Source organism: Macaca fascicularis, chromosome X (genome assembly GCF_037993035.2).
Source record: "Macaca fascicularis isolate 582-1 chromosome X, T2T-MFA8v1.1".
Lineage (NCBI taxonomy): Eukaryota > Metazoa > Chordata > Mammalia > Primates > Cercopithecidae > Macaca > Macaca fascicularis.
Genome location: NC_088395.1, coordinates 31,683,457 through 31,700,351, shown reverse-complemented (window position 1 = coordinate 31,700,351; position 16,895 = coordinate 31,683,457). Strand labels below are relative to the sequence as shown.

General features: G+C 37.4%; 1 protein-coding gene across 16 annotated transcripts in view; it reads left to right on the top strand.

The window, feature by feature from the left end:
* DMD (dystrophin) overlaps positions 1-16,895 on the top strand; it is a 2,153,717-nt gene that overhangs the window by 1,609,596 nt on the left and 527,226 nt on the right. For all 16 annotated transcript variants that reach the window (XM_015443662.3, XM_065538825.1, XM_065538826.1 and 13 more), the window contains one exon: positions 13,720-13,909. In XM_015443662.3, the coding sequence (XP_015299148.3) occupies positions 13,720-13,909 (190 nt within the window). The remainder of the gene's footprint in view (positions 1-13,719; positions 13,910-16,895) is intronic.

Here is a 16,895-nt window from a genome sequence, read left to right as displayed (position 1 = left end):
GGTATCAGGATGATGTTGGCCTCATAAAATGAGTTAGGGAGGATTCCCTCTTTTTCTATTGCTTGGAATAGTTTCAGAAGGAATGGTACCAACTCCTCCTTGTACCTCTGGTAGAATTCAGCTGTGAATCCATCTGGTCCTGGACTTTTTTTGGTTGGTAGGCTATTAATTGTTGCCTCAATTTCAGAGCCTGCTATTGGTCTATTCAGGGATTCAACTTCTTCCTGGTTTAGTCTTGGAAGAGTGTAAGTGTCCAGGAAATTATCCATTTCTTCTAGATTTTCCAGTTTATTTGCGTAGAGGTGTTTATAGTATTCTCTGATGGTAGTTTGTATTTCTGTGGGGTCGGTGGTGATATCCCCTTGATCATTTTTAATTGCGTCGATTTGATTCTTCTCTCTTTTCTTCTTTATTAGTCTGGCTAGTGGTCTGTCAATTTTGTTGATCTTTTCAAAAAACCAACTCCTGGATTCATTGATTTTTTGGAGGGTTTTTTGTGTCTCTATCTCCTTCAGTTCTGCTCTGATCTTAGTTATTTCTTGCCTTCTGCTAGCTTTCGAATGTGTTTGCTCTTGCTTCTCTAGTTCTTTTAATTGCGATGTTAGAGTGTCAATTTTACATCTTTCCTGCTTTCTCTTGTGGGCATTTAGTGCTATAAATTTCCCTCTACACACTGCTTTAAATGTGTCCCAGAGATTCTGGTATGTTGTATCTTTGTTCTCATTGGTTTCAAAGAACATCTTTATTTCTGCCTTCATTTCGTTATGTACCCAGTAGTCATTCAGGAGCAGGTTGTTCAGTTTCCATGTAGTTGAGCGGTTTTGAGTGAGTTTCTTAGTCCTGAGTTCTAGTTTGATTGCACTGTGGTCTGAGAGACAGTTTGTTATAATTTCTGTTCTTGTACATTTGCTGAGGAGTGCTTTACTTCCAATTACGTGGTCAATTTTGGAGTAAGTATGATGTGGTGCTGAGAAGAATGTATATTCTGTTGATTTGGGGTGGAGAGTTCTATAGATGTCTATTAGGTCTGCTTGCTGCAGAGATGAGTTCAATTCCTGGATATCCTTGTTAACTTTCTGTCTCGTTGATCTGTCTAATGTTGACAGTGGAGTGTTGAAGTCTCCCATTATTATTGTATGGGAGTCTAAGTCTCTTTGTAAGTCTCTAAGGACTTGCTTGATGAATCTGGGTGCTCCTGTATTGGGTGCATATATATTTAGGATAGTTAGCTCTTCCTGTTGAATTGATCCCTTTACCATTATGTAATGTCCTTCTTTGTCTCTTTTGATCTTTGATGGTTTAAAGTCTGTTTTATCAGAGACTAGTATTGCTACCCCTGCTTTTTTTTGTTCTCCATTTGCTTGGTAAATCTTCCTCCATCCCTTTATTTTGAGCCTATGTATGTCTCTGCGTGTGAGATGGGTCTCCTGAATACAGCAGACTGATGGGTCTTGACTCTTTATCCAGTTTGCCAGTCTGTGTCTTTTAATTGGAGCATTTAGTCCATTTACATTTAAGGTTAAGATTGTTATGTGTGAACTTTATCCTGCCATTATGATATTAACTGGTTATTTTGCTCATTAGTTGATGCAGTTTCTTCCTAGCCTCAATGGTCTTTACATTTTGGCATGTTTTTGCAATGGCTGGTACCGGTTGTTCCTTTCCATGTTGAGTGCTTCCTTCAGGGTCTCTTGTAAGGCAGGCCTAGTGGTGACAAAATCTCTAAGCATTTGCTTATCTGTAAAGTATTTTATTTCTCCTTCACTTATGAAACTTAGTTTGGCTGGATATGAAATTCTGGGTTTAAAATTCTTTTCTTTAAGAATGTTGAATATTGGCCCCCACTCTCTTCTGGCTTGTAGAGTTTCTGCTGAGAGATCTGCTGTTAGTCTGATGGGCTTCCCTTTGTGGGTAACCCGACCTTTCTCTCTGGCTGCCCTTAAGATTTTTTCCTTCATTTCAACTTTGGTGAATCTGGCAATTATGTGTCTTGGAGTTGCTCTTCTCGAGGAGTATCTTTGTGGCGTTCTCTGTATTTCCTGGATTTGAATGTTGGCCTGCCCTACTAGGTTGGGGAAGTTCTCCTGGATGATATCCTGAAGAGTGTTTTCCAACTTGGTTCCATTTTCCCCCTCACTTTCAGGCACCCCAATCAGACGTAGATTTGGTCTTTTTACATAATCCCATACTTCTTGCAGGCTTTGTTCATTTCTTTTTCTTCTTTTTTCTTTTGGTTTCTCTTCTCGCTTCATTTCATTCATTTGGTCCTCAATCGCTGATACTCTTTCTTCCAGTTGATCGAGTCGGTTACTGAAGCTTGTGCATTTGTCACGTATTTCTCGTGTCATGGTTTTCATCTCTTTCATTTCGTTTAGAACCTTCTCTGCATTAATTACTCTAGCCATCAATTCTTCCACTTTTTTTTCAAGATTTTTAGTTTCTTTGCGCTGGGTACGTAATTCCTCCTTTAGCTCTGAGAAATTTGATGGACTGAAGCCTTCTTCTCTCATGTCGTCAAAGTCATTCTCCGTCCAGCTTTGATCCGTTGCTGGCGATGAGCTGCGCTCCTTTGCCGGGGGAGATGCGCTCTTATTTTTTGAATTTCCAGCTTTTCTGCCCTGCTTTTTCCCCATCTTTGTGGTTTTATCTGCCTCTGGTCTTTGATGATGGTGATGTACTGATGGGGTTTTGGTGTAGGTGTCCTTCCTGTTTGATAGTTTTCCTTCTAACAGTCAGGACCCTCAGCTGTAGGTCTGTTGGAAATTGCTTGAGGTCCACTCCAGACCCTGTTTGCCTGGGTATCAGCAGCAGAGGCTGCAGAAGATAGAATATTTCTGAACAGCGAGTGTACCTGTCTGATTCTTGCTTTGGAAGCTTCCTCTCAGGGGTGTACTCCTCCCTGTGAGGTGTGGGGTGTCAGACTGCCCCTAGTGGGGGATGTCTCCCAGTTAGGCTACTCAGGGGTCAGGGACCCGCTTGAGCAGGGAGTCTGTCCCTTCTCAGATCTCAACCTCCGTGTTGGGAGATCCAGTGCTCTCTTCAAAGCTGTCAGACAGAGTCGTTTGCGTCTGTGCAGAGGTGTCTGTGTGTCTTAGTTTACTGTGCCCTGTCCCCAGAGGTGGAGTCTACAGAGACAGGCAGGTTTCCTTGAGCTGCTGTGAGCTCCACCCAGTTCGAGCTTCCCAGCAGCTTTGTTTACCTACTTAAGCCTCAGCAATGGCGGGCGCCCCTCCCCCAGCCTCGCTGCTGCCTTGCCGGTAGATCACAGACGGCTGCGCTAGCAACCAGGGAGGCTCCGTGGGTGTGGGAACCTCCCGGCCAGGTGTGGGATATGATCTCCTGGTGTGCCTGTTTCCTAAAGCGCAGTATTGGGGTGGGAGTTACCCGATTTTCCAGGTGTTGTGTGTCTCACTTCCCCTGGCTAGGAAAAGGGACTCCCTTCCCCCTTGCGCTTCCCAGGTGAGGCAATGCCTCGCCCTGCTTCAGCTCTCGCTGGTCGGGCTGCAGCAGCTGACCAGCTCCGATCGTCCGGCACTCCCCAGTGAGATGAACCCAGTACCTCAGTTGAAAATGCAGAAAACACCGGTCTTCTGTGTCGCTCGCGCTGGGAGTTGGAGACTGGAGCTGCTCCTATTCGGCCATCTTGCTCCGCCCTCCCACTTAGGTTCCTGTACTTCTAATTGAAAAAAAAAAATCCTAAATTTATGACTGTTCTTTATAAATTTTAATTGATCTTATAAAAGGCCATCAATACATTTCAAAGTATCTAGGTCTTTTAAATGCAGTTTTTCACCCTGGTAATTAAAAGTACGAAAGCAAGAAAATTTAAATCTTTATTTTGATAAGTTTTAATTAGCTGAAGCTATTTGTAATCCCACATCTTGTCTTGTAAATCATATCTGAGTCATTAAAATAGGTTTACATTTAGAAGGGCAGTTCTTTTAGAATCTAGTTAAACTAAGTCACTTTGAGAAATTAATTCATTGTTCAATTGGTTTTATTAAAATGTATTTATTTTACTGTAAAATGTCTCGTAAAGCAATGTATGAAGTATTTTATTTTCATGTTAGAAATTTTATGTAAAACATATCCCAAAATACATAGACATTCAGATAATCTCTGTATTATTAACCAACATTTATTAACGTATCATTTAGAGAAGGTCAAAATGGTATGTACTATAACTTTGTATAATTTCATAAGAATTAAAATATTTGATTAATGCCTGTAATGCCTTCTTTCTAAACTAAATCCTCAAGCTTACCTAGAGTTCAAAGTTTAGTATTTATTTTAATACATCTCGTAGATGACAGATGAAGATGATAAGCAAAGGAATAATAATTTATCTTTTCACACATATATACACACATACCCCATAATCCTAATTCATATAATAATAACAGAAAACAAAGGGCTTTTGAGAATAGTGTTATATTAATATCCATTATATTTACTTCACAGGGAGATTGGAAAGTCTACCTTGAGAGGTAATGGCTTATAGTACAGTGGACTAGATTGTTTCAAGGTTTGTCATTTATTTTGGCAACTCACCCAGCCTCCCTGAAAGTCAAGTTTCTCATCTATAAACTGTTCATAATAATTACAACCTGCCTCATTAGCCTCATCAAGCTATTTAAAATATGAAAGGAGATGTGGATCCTGTCAAAGGAGCTTGAAAACTGCAGAACATTATTTTAGTGTAAAATGCTATAACAATGAATGTTGAATATAAAAGGGCTTTTTCTTAATTTTTATTTTAAGTTCAGGAGTACATATGCAGGTTTGTTATATAGGTAAACTTATGTCATGGGGGTTTGTTGTACCGATTATTTTGTTACCCAGGTATTAAGCGTAGTACACATTAGACATTTTTCTTGATCCTCTCCCTCCTCCCACCCTCCCCACTCCAGTAGGCTTCCATGACTGTTGTTTCTGTCTGTGTCCATGTGTTCTCATCATTTAACTCCCACTAATAAGTGAGAACATGCAGTATTTGGTTTTCTGTTCCTGAATTAGTTTGCTGAGGACAATGGCCTCCAGCTCCATCCATGATCTCTGAAGAATCTCCACACTGGTTTTCACAATGACTGAAATAACATACACTATAACCAACAGTTTATAAGCATTTCTTTTTCTCTGGAACCTCGCCAGAACCTGTTATTTTTGACTTTTTAATAATAGGCATTCTGACTGGTATGTGATGGTATCTCCTTGTGGTTTTGATTTGCATTTCTCCAATGATCAGTGATGTTGAGCTTTTTTTCATATGCTTGTTGGCGGCATGTATGTTTTCTTTTAAAAAGGGTCTGTTCATGTCCTTTGCTAAAAGGTCCCTTTCAAACGTGTATTGTTAACCACAAGAGAGAGTACTGAGTAAGAGACTAGGTAATAAAAGTCACAAATATTTCGATATCATAATTCAGAATTGAGATCGGGGTTATGAAATTGTTCGTATTTCCAAATTCCACTGACAGAACTCTACTATAAGTTTATTTCATCTGTTGATATGTTTTTAGCCACTTCTTTCTTTTAAAGTGAACCTGTTGTGTGTTTGCCATTTGATATTAGAAAATTGAACCTGCCTGCTTTGCTGTCTTCTGAATATTATGTATCAACAACTAACAAGCTACAATTCTGTTTTGCTCTAAGTTATTGTGGATGAGGATATATATAACTGCACAATCTCATCAGGTTTGTAAGAGATGATCTTAGGCTCATCTTTTAAATTGGTTTTTATACTATTTTAAACAAATCTTTTTAGAAGAGAAGAAAAGCTACTTAGCTTATCAATACTAGGAAATATATCTTTAAAGAGTTTATCACGACAAGTAACCAAAACCAACTTAAAAATTCACATTATACAAATCATTGAGAATTTATTTAGAACAGAAATGTGTCCAACTATAGGTCAACACAAATTTAAGCATGTTATTATCTGGGAAGTAGCATTAACTGCATTTTTTTCTAAAGATCCTTTACAGTTGTATAAATGTCCAAAAGGATATTTTGAGTCTCTGTATATTAACCAAACCAAATGTAATTCATTACTCCCAACCTCTCCAAATAGTACCTTTTGGTATTGTATCAGCAAAAAAATATAAAATACAGGTATTAAAGAGTATTAATCTCTTTAAAAATTCAAGAAAGAAAAAACTATATGTATGTATAGAGATGTGTATTTCATCTGCTCATAACACTGTGTACATTTCTTTATCAACTATTTTTTTTCAGTGATTTATGAGTTGAAATACAAATCAAATGAAACGAGTAATGCAAAGTGAAGTAGAAAACACATTTTCTACTGCTGTCTCCTAATGCAGGTCTCTTCAGGAAAGTATTAATGGTTTTAGGGAAAGTGTATAATTATGGTTGTTTCCCTAATGATAAATTTGCAAATCTCTATTTTAAAAACATTCATAAGGGTAAAAAAATGAGAGATGAAATGTGTCTTTCAAAATTTCTTGGCTGGGCGCGGTGGCTCACACCTATAATCCCAGCACTTTGGGAGGCCGAGGCAGACGGATCACGATGTCAGGAGACCGAGACCATCCTGGCTAACACAGTGAAACCCCGTCTCAACTAAAAATACAAAAAATTAGCTGGGCATGGTGGCGGGCGCCTGTAGTCCCAGCTACTCGGGAGGCTGAGGCAGGAGAATGGCGTGAACCCAGGAGGCGGAGCTTGCAGTGAGCTGAGATCACGCCACTGCACTCCAGTCTGGGTGACAGAACAAGACTATGTCTCAAAAAAAAAAAAAAAAAATTCTTATATGATTGATAATGCCTATACTCTCTTACTATCTAAAGTCTAAGTGATATGTGTATTTAAAAAAAAATGTATCAGTGAAAGAAGTTTACACAGATAGCTTCAAAGCTGTGGTTTATCTTTGGAGGATTAATCTATTTCTCATGCCAGTGTGTTGCTACTGCACATGTTAAAAAGTCATCCTGTGGTGTCTGGGGTGACGAAAGATGGGAATGAGTTTTCTGAGAACTAATCAGCAATACTTTGGGAACATTTAGGTCATGGTTTCCAATTAACTCTGGAGAGTTCGAGTAATTTAGTACCAGACCTCAAGAGAGAGGGGATGAAAACCTCGTTAATTCATATGTTGGTGAACAGCAAACTAGCAAATTTGCATTAAAAATGGATTTTTATTTTAAAGCAAAGACCAGCGAGATCTTTTCTGCAATAGTTTGGATATGAGAATATCCTTGTATGTATGTGTTCCCTTGTATGTAGGTATTTGTATGTTTCAATGACCCTGCATATGGCAGTAACAGAAAATTAAATTTGTGCTCTAAAATGAAGACCAGGATTCAGTGACATAATCTTCCTTGCGCCTTTCTTTTAGTACAATGAATATATCAGAGAGGAGTGTATTCCAATATCTGTCTTTGGAGTTACAAAAACTTCTTTTCTGGAATGCAAGACTTGGGCTATACCCCCAGCTCTGCCACTTAACTTGTATACAACCTTGGGAGCATCATTACAATTCTCTCAGAATCAGTCTCTCTAGCCCTAAAATGAAACCAGCAAAAGCCTGTACTGTACTAAAAGGTTTTTTTATTTTTATGAAAATTAGTTAGGCAAACTTTTATTGAGCATCTATCACTCTATTTTGAGATAAAGCCTTGCTGGATGATCCCTACCTCTTTTGATAGAAAGAGTAAAACATGTTTAAGATATATTTATTACTTGTTTGGCAAATTGAGATAGAAGTTTATGAATGCAGACTGATACATGTTACATTTGCGCTAGGGGTAAGGACTCCAGATGGTTTATAGCCTTAATCACATTGTAACTCTAGTTAAGTGTTTACCTATCTGTACCCTCTATTAGATTTGAATATGCTAAATGCCAAAGTCCAGGTATTATTGGATTTTCTGTCACCATCATCAGGCACAGATCCTGGTACACAATAGGTATGGAATGGATGCATGGATGAATTATTGAATTAGATGTTGGTAGGCATGTGGAAATAAGAATGAGGTTTAAAATTAAAGATAATCTGTATCAAGTTTAAAGCCATTGGCAGAGAATGAAATATCCAGCTGAGTACACAAAGAAAAAGAAGGTAGGTACAAAAATGGAAAATATCTTATGAAGTGATGATAGAATAACTCTGAATATGTTTGAAAACATAAAGTGTTATGTGGATGTTAGCTTTAAAAATTATCTTCCATGCTGTACATTAGATCTGCTATTCCTCATGCTGTGGATGAAAAGCAAGCACCAGAAGTTAAATTAAAATGATGTCATATATTCCTCACTTTACAGTTTCGTAACAGAGAAGAAAAGACAAACATTCTCTCATTGCCACCACCCTTCTCCAGTCATATTTGTAGGTAGATGTTGCCCAAAGACAGATAAAACCAGAGTTGGTTTTGCTAGGAATGGACTACTAGTCAGGCAATGTTTACAGTTTTTGCTTAGATTCATGCTTCTCATTAGTGCACATTACTAATATAATTGCTAGAGATTAAAAGGAATCCTTTCTACAAAGTGCTGTATATCCATAGGTGACAAAATTCTAACTTCCCCTCACCAATTCAATATAAAGTTATGTTTTAAAATCAAAATGCAATTTACTAGCAAACTAGTAGGAACTGTTATGGTTACAGGAAATTTGAACTTCAGATTAACTCTGGTTCTATGAGTAGTGGTTGATATGGCAAGAATCATTTTGATCTTACATCCAGGTGCTACTAAGGTCTCTAACCTATATCCCATCAGAAAAAAGGAACAAAATAATGGTTCTTTAATCTTTCTCCTAAAATATCATAGGAAATTATAGTGGCTAAATTGCAAATAAACTAGGAAGGAAAGATTTAGAGTATTTTATGTGGTTACTCTATAACAATGCCAGGGCATAGTGAAAGTGTTATTTAGCAGAAGACTGAGTTCTTTGAACGTTTCTAGTTTATCACATTTTAAAATAACCTGGGCAAAATAACCTTTCATATCAGATTGAGCCTTTTTCTAAAAATACTCAATATGTTTCTGTTATACCTACACACTTAGAATCCCACAATATAATGCACTGATAAAGTATTTTTCATCCATATATCTAATAGTAGAATAGTGTCTATACAATAATTAAGCTCTTTAGGCTTACCTTGGAAAGTAACGAGTATCGAGTTTAAAGCCATTGGCAGAGAATGCAATAACCAGCTGAGTATACAAAGAAAAAGAAGGTAGGTAGAAAAATGGAAAACATCTTATGAAGTGACGATAGAATAACTCTGAATATGTTTGAAAACATATAAAGAGTTATGTCGATGTTAGCTTTAAAAATTATCTTCCATGCTGTACATTAGATCTGCCTTCCTTTTTCCTTTTCATGTATTATGTTGGGGATAAGAAATTGAAGATATTCAACTCAATGGAGTCTTAGAGATTTATTCAGAAATACCATCGTGTGTGTGTGTGGCAGGGGTAGGGTTCTAATGACAGGTCAGAATATACTTATCTGATTGTCTCATTGATCATCAGGTCTTAAAAAGAAAATGGATGTGCTGAAAACATGCCTTCTGTGATTCTTTACCTTCCTGCAAAATTGTCTCTGGATAAACACTTTGTTTGGCAGGTATAGGGTTGCACTAAGCTTTATAGCTCCAACACTCTGCTCCTTCAGTAGATTCTTGCTTGTAACTGATGATAATGCAAACCTGCATTATCTATAGGTTTCCTTAAAGGGCAACCAAAAGTGCAGTAGCAATTCAGGCACAATTACTGCATGTGAGAATCCTCCATCTTGTTCCCTTTGGAGACCACATATATTTCTTAGGCAAGTATATTTGTAAAATCCTTGTTCAGCGTGAAAATTCAGGAGGTCAGGTTCTCCCAGAAAGCAGATTCTGAGAAAGTGATTAGCATGAAGGAATTTTATTGGAGAGTGCTCTCAGGATTAACACCTGTGAAGGGAGGAAAGGCGCGGGAGCAAGACTGGGCAGAAGGAGAAGCTGGGCTACCATACAGTCACGACTACAACACAGTCAACCCTCCGCCTCTCCTTCCTAGCCTTCCCCAGGAGGATCTCTGAAGTCTGAAGGTAGGATAGCCCTTCAGAATTGTCCTGAGTTGCAGCAAGGGACCCAGGATTTCATACCCCACAACTCTCTCATCAACCAATACGTGCAGCCCATCTCGGGGACATAGTGGGTAACTTTGGGCTAGGCACCTCTCTTTAGCTGAGGCCACCTCTCAAATAGGGATAACAGCTGAGGACTATCAGCCAGTAGCACTACCAGCAGCTGGGGTCAGAAGTATTTCAGTCCTGAAAAGGGGTCTGGGCAGCCCAGCTTAGCATCTCCTACACCAGTCGTTCTCAAATTTGGTCTCTGGCAACTGTGATTCTCCAGCTTTAGCATATATTGGAAGGCTGGTTAAAACACAGCTTGCTGGATTTTACCCAGAGTCTCTGATTCAGCAGGGCTAGATTGAGGCCTGGGAATTTGCATTTCTAATAACTTCTCAGACGATGCTAGTGCTGCTGGTCCATGGACTATGAGAACACTGTTTCAGGCTGCCCTTATTTACATACTGAGAACGGTACACAGTGCTCTTATGAATAGAATGAAAACCTTCTGAAATCACATTATTCCTTACTCCATCAAATTCTCAGCTATTTTTGTGGACCATAAAGCTGGAATAGCTGATTATAAAACTTTGTTATGTAAAAAAAGTACTTAACCAATACAGTAGATTCTGTTTGCAAAGCATTATTACAGTTTCTAATATCTGGTCATTGTTACTTTTAAAATTCAGGCAAATTTTCTCCAGGGCCTGTGGTTTGATAACTTGGAAGAAGGAATTTAAAAAAATCTAATTCGAGGACTTTGGGTTTTTTTTCTAAACATATCTTTTTTTTCTTTATGATTCTTATTTTTTACATTTTATTTATCATATAAGCCATTTAAACCCATATGGTTCAGGAAAATTTAAAACTATATGATACATTTAGAACATGTTGAATGCACAGATATGGAAATTAAGTATTCTTGACTAATTCTAGACTAGACCTGGCACAATTAAAATTTAGGAATTCAATGTACACACACACAGATTCCAAGAGAAATGTTGAAGCCGTAAAACCTGCACACAAGCAGGAAACAACAGTCTTACCTATTATTAAAGAGGCATGTAAAGGAGCTCATTTGAGGAGATTTTCTGCTGTTATTGCCATTGAATTTTTAACGTATTTTCCAAATTAGAAAATATTCAGCCTGATGTTGTCAATATTTCAGACCACAAGGGTATCATTTAGGAAAATGGTTCCTTACTGTCCTGAAAGAGTTACTGTTCTTCCCTAAGGACCTAATTTACAAAGCAGCAAACTTGCTGGTAGGATTTGGCTGAAAATCGCATTGTCTCGGTAGAACTCTTTCATCTGATTTATGTGCATTGCATTTTGCAAATAACTCTTGGAAAGTTATTTACTAGTTACTTCCTCTGGAAGCAGAGGGTAAGCGGCATTTCTAGTTTAAGGATAGAGGAGCTAAGATGTAGCAAGTGCAACTCATCATGAAGCTGATGCTGATAAAATACACAACATTACATTCTCTAAGTTTCACTCTGCCATGGGAGATTTCATATTTTTAAATTTTGTTTGAAATGGGACTACATTAGAAAATATGTCAAATGTCTAACCCTGCATTTATATGCTGGAATGCGACAGCCTATTTCTGTTCCAAATTGTGCACTGGAGATGGAGTAAGTCTTAATGCAAACTGCATGAAACTGCCACTTTTGTAGGTCAAACCCAGTCAATTGTCAGCAGTTACACATGGTTCAGACTGTAAGGTGCATGCCCAATTGTAACATCAAGATTCTTGGAGTTGTTGCAATGGTTCTGAATTTTTCAACCGTAATAAATAAAAAGATAAATGACTATTTTGATATTTCTCTTTGCGTTGATAGTTTGCCTGAAAACTAGATAAACAGGGAGCCGGCAGTCCACGTTAGCCCTTGAACTACACGAGGTTTAATTTATTTGCCCAACCAGAAGCCTACACTACCTTTCAGCTGTGCAGTATTAAAGTTTATTTAGGAGTTGATAAATAGCTTAGTGCAATGCTTACTTTTTTTCCAGTAGCTGCATCCTCATAAACCTATTCTACCCTCCACTAGTTAATGCAGACGGAAGATTTTTATCCAGTATGAGCACTGAAACTCCACTGTGGAAGACTGTGTGCTCAGCAAAAACCTCACCCATGATGAATAAACAGCTCTTCCGGGGGCTTTGCTGCCGCTGGCTCGGCAGCAGTTGTTTATTGCCTGGTTTGCACATCCCATGATAAAGTTGCTGCTGAAATAAATTGCAGTTTTGCATAATTATTGACAATCACATCTTAACAAGCAATGGGTATCATATTCAAGTGTTCAATTTTTTAAAATCCATTTTTAGCTTATGTTTAATCCCAGAAAGTGTTTGTGTAGTAATAGAAGGCAAATAAGACATTTAAATAGAGTACTAATTTCCTCATTGCAGACAAAGTTTACCTGAATCTTTTTCAATGGGACTGTTAATGCCTAAGGCAATTTTCCTTTCTAAGCTATTATTATATAGATATTTGCTGAGGGCATATGTGTATGTATCCACAATACATGCATTATATATATGATCAAAAATATGAATACATTTTTAGAGTTTTTGTCATGAAAGAGTTTGTTTCATCCTTTTAAAATATTACAGGAATGGGGAAATGGGATATGGGTAGAAGGAACTAACGTTTTTGAGTAACTGTAATGTATAACTGTATAACGTGTGGGGCACTCAACCTCACAGGAATTTTCTATTTTAATTCTCATCACAGCAATAGATATTGCAGATGAGAAACTGAGAATCAGAGAGGTAACTTGCCATATCACATAACTGGTAAGGAACATTGGGAATTGAACTCAGATCTGCCTGGCTTTAAGGCTCTACTCTTTTATGTTGCACATAACATTTTTATTTTGGAAAATGTTCTCAGTTGTATGATCAAGTAATTAAATACAAAAATAACACAATAGGTATAAACCGGAGTCATGCAAAATGATAGTTTGCACAAAATGATAGTTTCTATGAAATGTTATTTCTCTACTTGTTAGTCTTTCTTCCTTTGCCCTCCAATCCCCTTCTTTTTGTCTTTTCCTCTAGTCTTTTCCTTTTGACTCTAGGTTCGTATTTTCTTGACTTTTCTCCTTGCATATCAAATGCTTGTTTTCTGCCTCAGAGCAACATCAAAGACAAGCATGGTACAGGGATTTTAGGGTTTTAACTACAAAGGTTAGTCTCAAATTTGGCAGTATATTAAAAATAAGCTTTCAAAATTGACCAACAAAAACTACAAAATTGAAAAAAGATACTTTGAACTTTTAAATGAACTTGCAAATGTTCAAATATATATATATTTCACATATATATACATATATGTTTATATATATATTTATATATATATATAAAACCTCCTCTGTGGAGAGGGGTTTATAGAAATCTATAATTGTCATTATTGCATGCCTTCCCCCATACAAATGCCTTTAGGTTAAATAAAAATGAAAGTAAATAGACTGCACAGTATTATAGCTGTTGCTTAAAGGAAGAGCTGTAGCAACAACTCACCCCATTGTTGGTATATTATAATTTAGTTCCTCCATCTTTCTCTTTTTGTGGAGTTCACTAGGTGTACCATTCTGATATTTAATAACTGCATCTGAACATTTGTTCCTTCACAGGGTGAGTGAGCAAGAGGCTGCTTTGGAAGAAACTCATAGATTACTGCAACAGTTCCCCCTGGACCTGGAAAAGTTTCTTGCCTGGCTTACAGAAGCTGAAACAACTGCCAATGTCCTACAGGATGCTACCCGTAAGGAAAGGCTCCTGGAAGACTCCAAGGGAGTAAAAGAGCTGATGAAACAATGGCAAGTAAGTCAAGCATTTCCGCTTTAGCACTCTTGTGGATCCAATTGAACAATTCTCAGCATTTGTACTTGTAACTGACAAGCCAGGGACAAAACAAAATAGTTGCTTTTATACAGCCTGATATATTTCGGCATTTGGACAAGGAGGAGAGAGGCAGAGAGAGAAGGAAACATTATTTATAATTCCACTTAACACCCTCATCTTAGAAAAAGTACATGCTCTGATCCGAAAAACATTTGCATATGTAATCCCAGCACTTTGGGAGGCCGAGACGGGCGGATCACGAAGTCAGGAGATCGAGACCATCCTGGCTAACACAGTGAAACCCCGTCTCTACTAAAAAATACAAAAAACTAGCCGGGCGAGGTGGCGGACGCCTGTAGTCCCAGCTACTCAGGAGGCTGAGGCAGGAGAATGGCGTAAATCCGGGAGGCGGAGCTTGCAGTGAGCCGAGATCCGGCCACTGCACTCCGGCCTGGGCAACAAAGCGAGACTCCGCCTCAAAAAAAAAAAAACAAAAAAAACCAAGAGTTTCGGTCAAGGAGAAACTTTGCTCAGAGAAATAACTTAGGGATTGGTTTATTAAATTTTAAAAGTTGACATTTTTGAGTGTTTATTTAATATTTTACAGGGAAAGCATCTGTATGAATTGTCTGTTTTATTTAGCATTGCTAACTGAATCAGTTTCCCTTCATTACTTTCAAATATGTTTTGAAATGTTAATCTGGCATTTTGTAGCTTTCTTCCTAACATGATCTGTGAAAATAAGAATGAGATGGCTAAATTTGTCATAGTTAATGATCAAACAATTTTCAGACAATTGTTTTTCCTAGAAACAAAAATTATTTCCATAAAGTTCCATATGCATAAACAGTGAAAACAGAGTTTGGGGTAGTTTTGTTTAAATGGAGTCTTGGTGAGAATCATATTCTGTAGTACAAGGAAGCTCTTAAAGTTTACTCGCAATACCTGGTATAATTTTCCTGAACCATTATGGAGTTTTGTTATGTATAGTTGGTTTTTCTGACTTGATATAATAACTGTACTAGTCTTTCAAATACAATTTGGATATAAATCATTATAATAAAATGATTGATTTTTTAGACTAACTTTATTTTTTGATATTTTTAAATTATTATAAAAAAACATGATAGTATATTCTAGTTTGAAAAAATAATTCCAGAATCAAATCACAATAAGCAGAAGTTCTTCTCCTCTCTTCCTCCTATTATTCTCCTTCTCCTGTTTTTATTTTTTGATGTGATAGTTGATCTACTTTGCTGCTCTGGTGCATAGGAGTAGGTAACACTGGCAATTTATGGCTCCTGAATTTATCATTCTTGCTTCATCATCCTGCTTTGACCCCACTTTCTCCTCCAAAATGCATGTTGAGTTAGTTTGATCATTTGGAGGTAATTTGTTTAGAAAAGTACCAGACTTTATAGATATCTCCCATGGCTTGTGACAGAATATAAGGGCAATGCAAATATAGAGTTTTTTGCTCACTCTTAGATGTATGGTTAGACAATGTACTACTATAATATATTTGGCTTAGGCTATTTCATAAATAAAATTTTATTGTATAATATTGCAAATGCTGATAAAGCCATTCCAGAATTTTAATAGATACATGAGTTTCTTGGCCAGATGCAGTGGCTGACGCCTATAATTCCAGCACTTTGGGAGGCCAAGGCGGCTGGATCACCTGAGGTCAGGAGTTCAAGACCAGCCTGGCTCACATGGCGAAACCCCGTCTCTACTAAAAATACAAAAATTAGCCAGGCGTGGTGGCCCACGCCTATAATCCCAGCTACTTGGGAGGCTGAGGTGGGAGAATTGCTTGAACCCGGGAGGCAGAGGTTGCAGTGAGCCGAGATGGTGCCACTGCACTCCAGCCTGGGTGACAGAGGTGAGACTCCATCTCAAAAACTAAAACAAAAACAAAACAAAACAACATGGGTTTACATTTTACTCGTCAGCTATGATAGGTAAATAATAAACTTTGGTTAAGTCTATTTTTAGCAGATTACTTTGAAAAATAAAGAATAGCCCAAAGACTAAAAAATTATTTGATGTCCAGCACTTAATAAAACATCTCTTTAAGTAGTGAATAATTCTAGTTGAGGGCAAAACCACATCTATTTTCTACGATACAATTTGTATTTATATCTGCTGTATTACATAATGAAAATTTATCTGTATTTCTAATCTTGAGAAACTGCAAGCTTATGAATCATTAAAGGGAAGATTCACCATGTGTCCTAACTATATTTACTATGGAACCATGGAAAATAAATACTTTATGTTTAGATTTCTGATCTCTCTTTCAAAAGCAGTTGGAAATCATGCTGAGAAAATGTCTTAGCTTATCCCATGTTACTCAAGAAAATGTATTTATTTGTTTTTGTCCAGTGGCTTAACCAAACCAAAGTTTATTTGTTGCTCACATAAAGTCCAATGTCGATCAGGCTACTCTTTTCCGTCTTTGAGCTAGGGCACATATTACACGCAACTTTCAGTGTACCTGAGGTAGAAAAAGAGAGAGTTTGGGAATAAGGCAGGGGCTTTTTACTGCCTCAACCCCAAAGTGATAAACTATATTTATTCTCAAAATCCAGATAAAACTCCCATAGGGCTCCTGAAAACCTCAACATTTGCTTCTTAACTATAGTAAGGTTAACTAAGATTCTAAAATTATTTTAAAACAGAGACAGTTTCCCTCTTCCCTGGCAGCTAATATTGTGTTTTCTATAAATCTCACTTGCCTGAGGTTTAAACTACATTTTATGGAATGAAATGACATTTATGGCCAACTCTGATTTTTAGTTAGATAGTTGGATAACGATCTTTTGATGAAAGACTTGGAGATGTCATGGTAAAAACGGTAAACTACTGAAACTATTGATTATTGTTAATGGCACATTTCAGCTGATTGAATTGAGTCAAGAAACTGGTGTTGAAGAGCAACAAATGGAAATGTCAAGCTTGA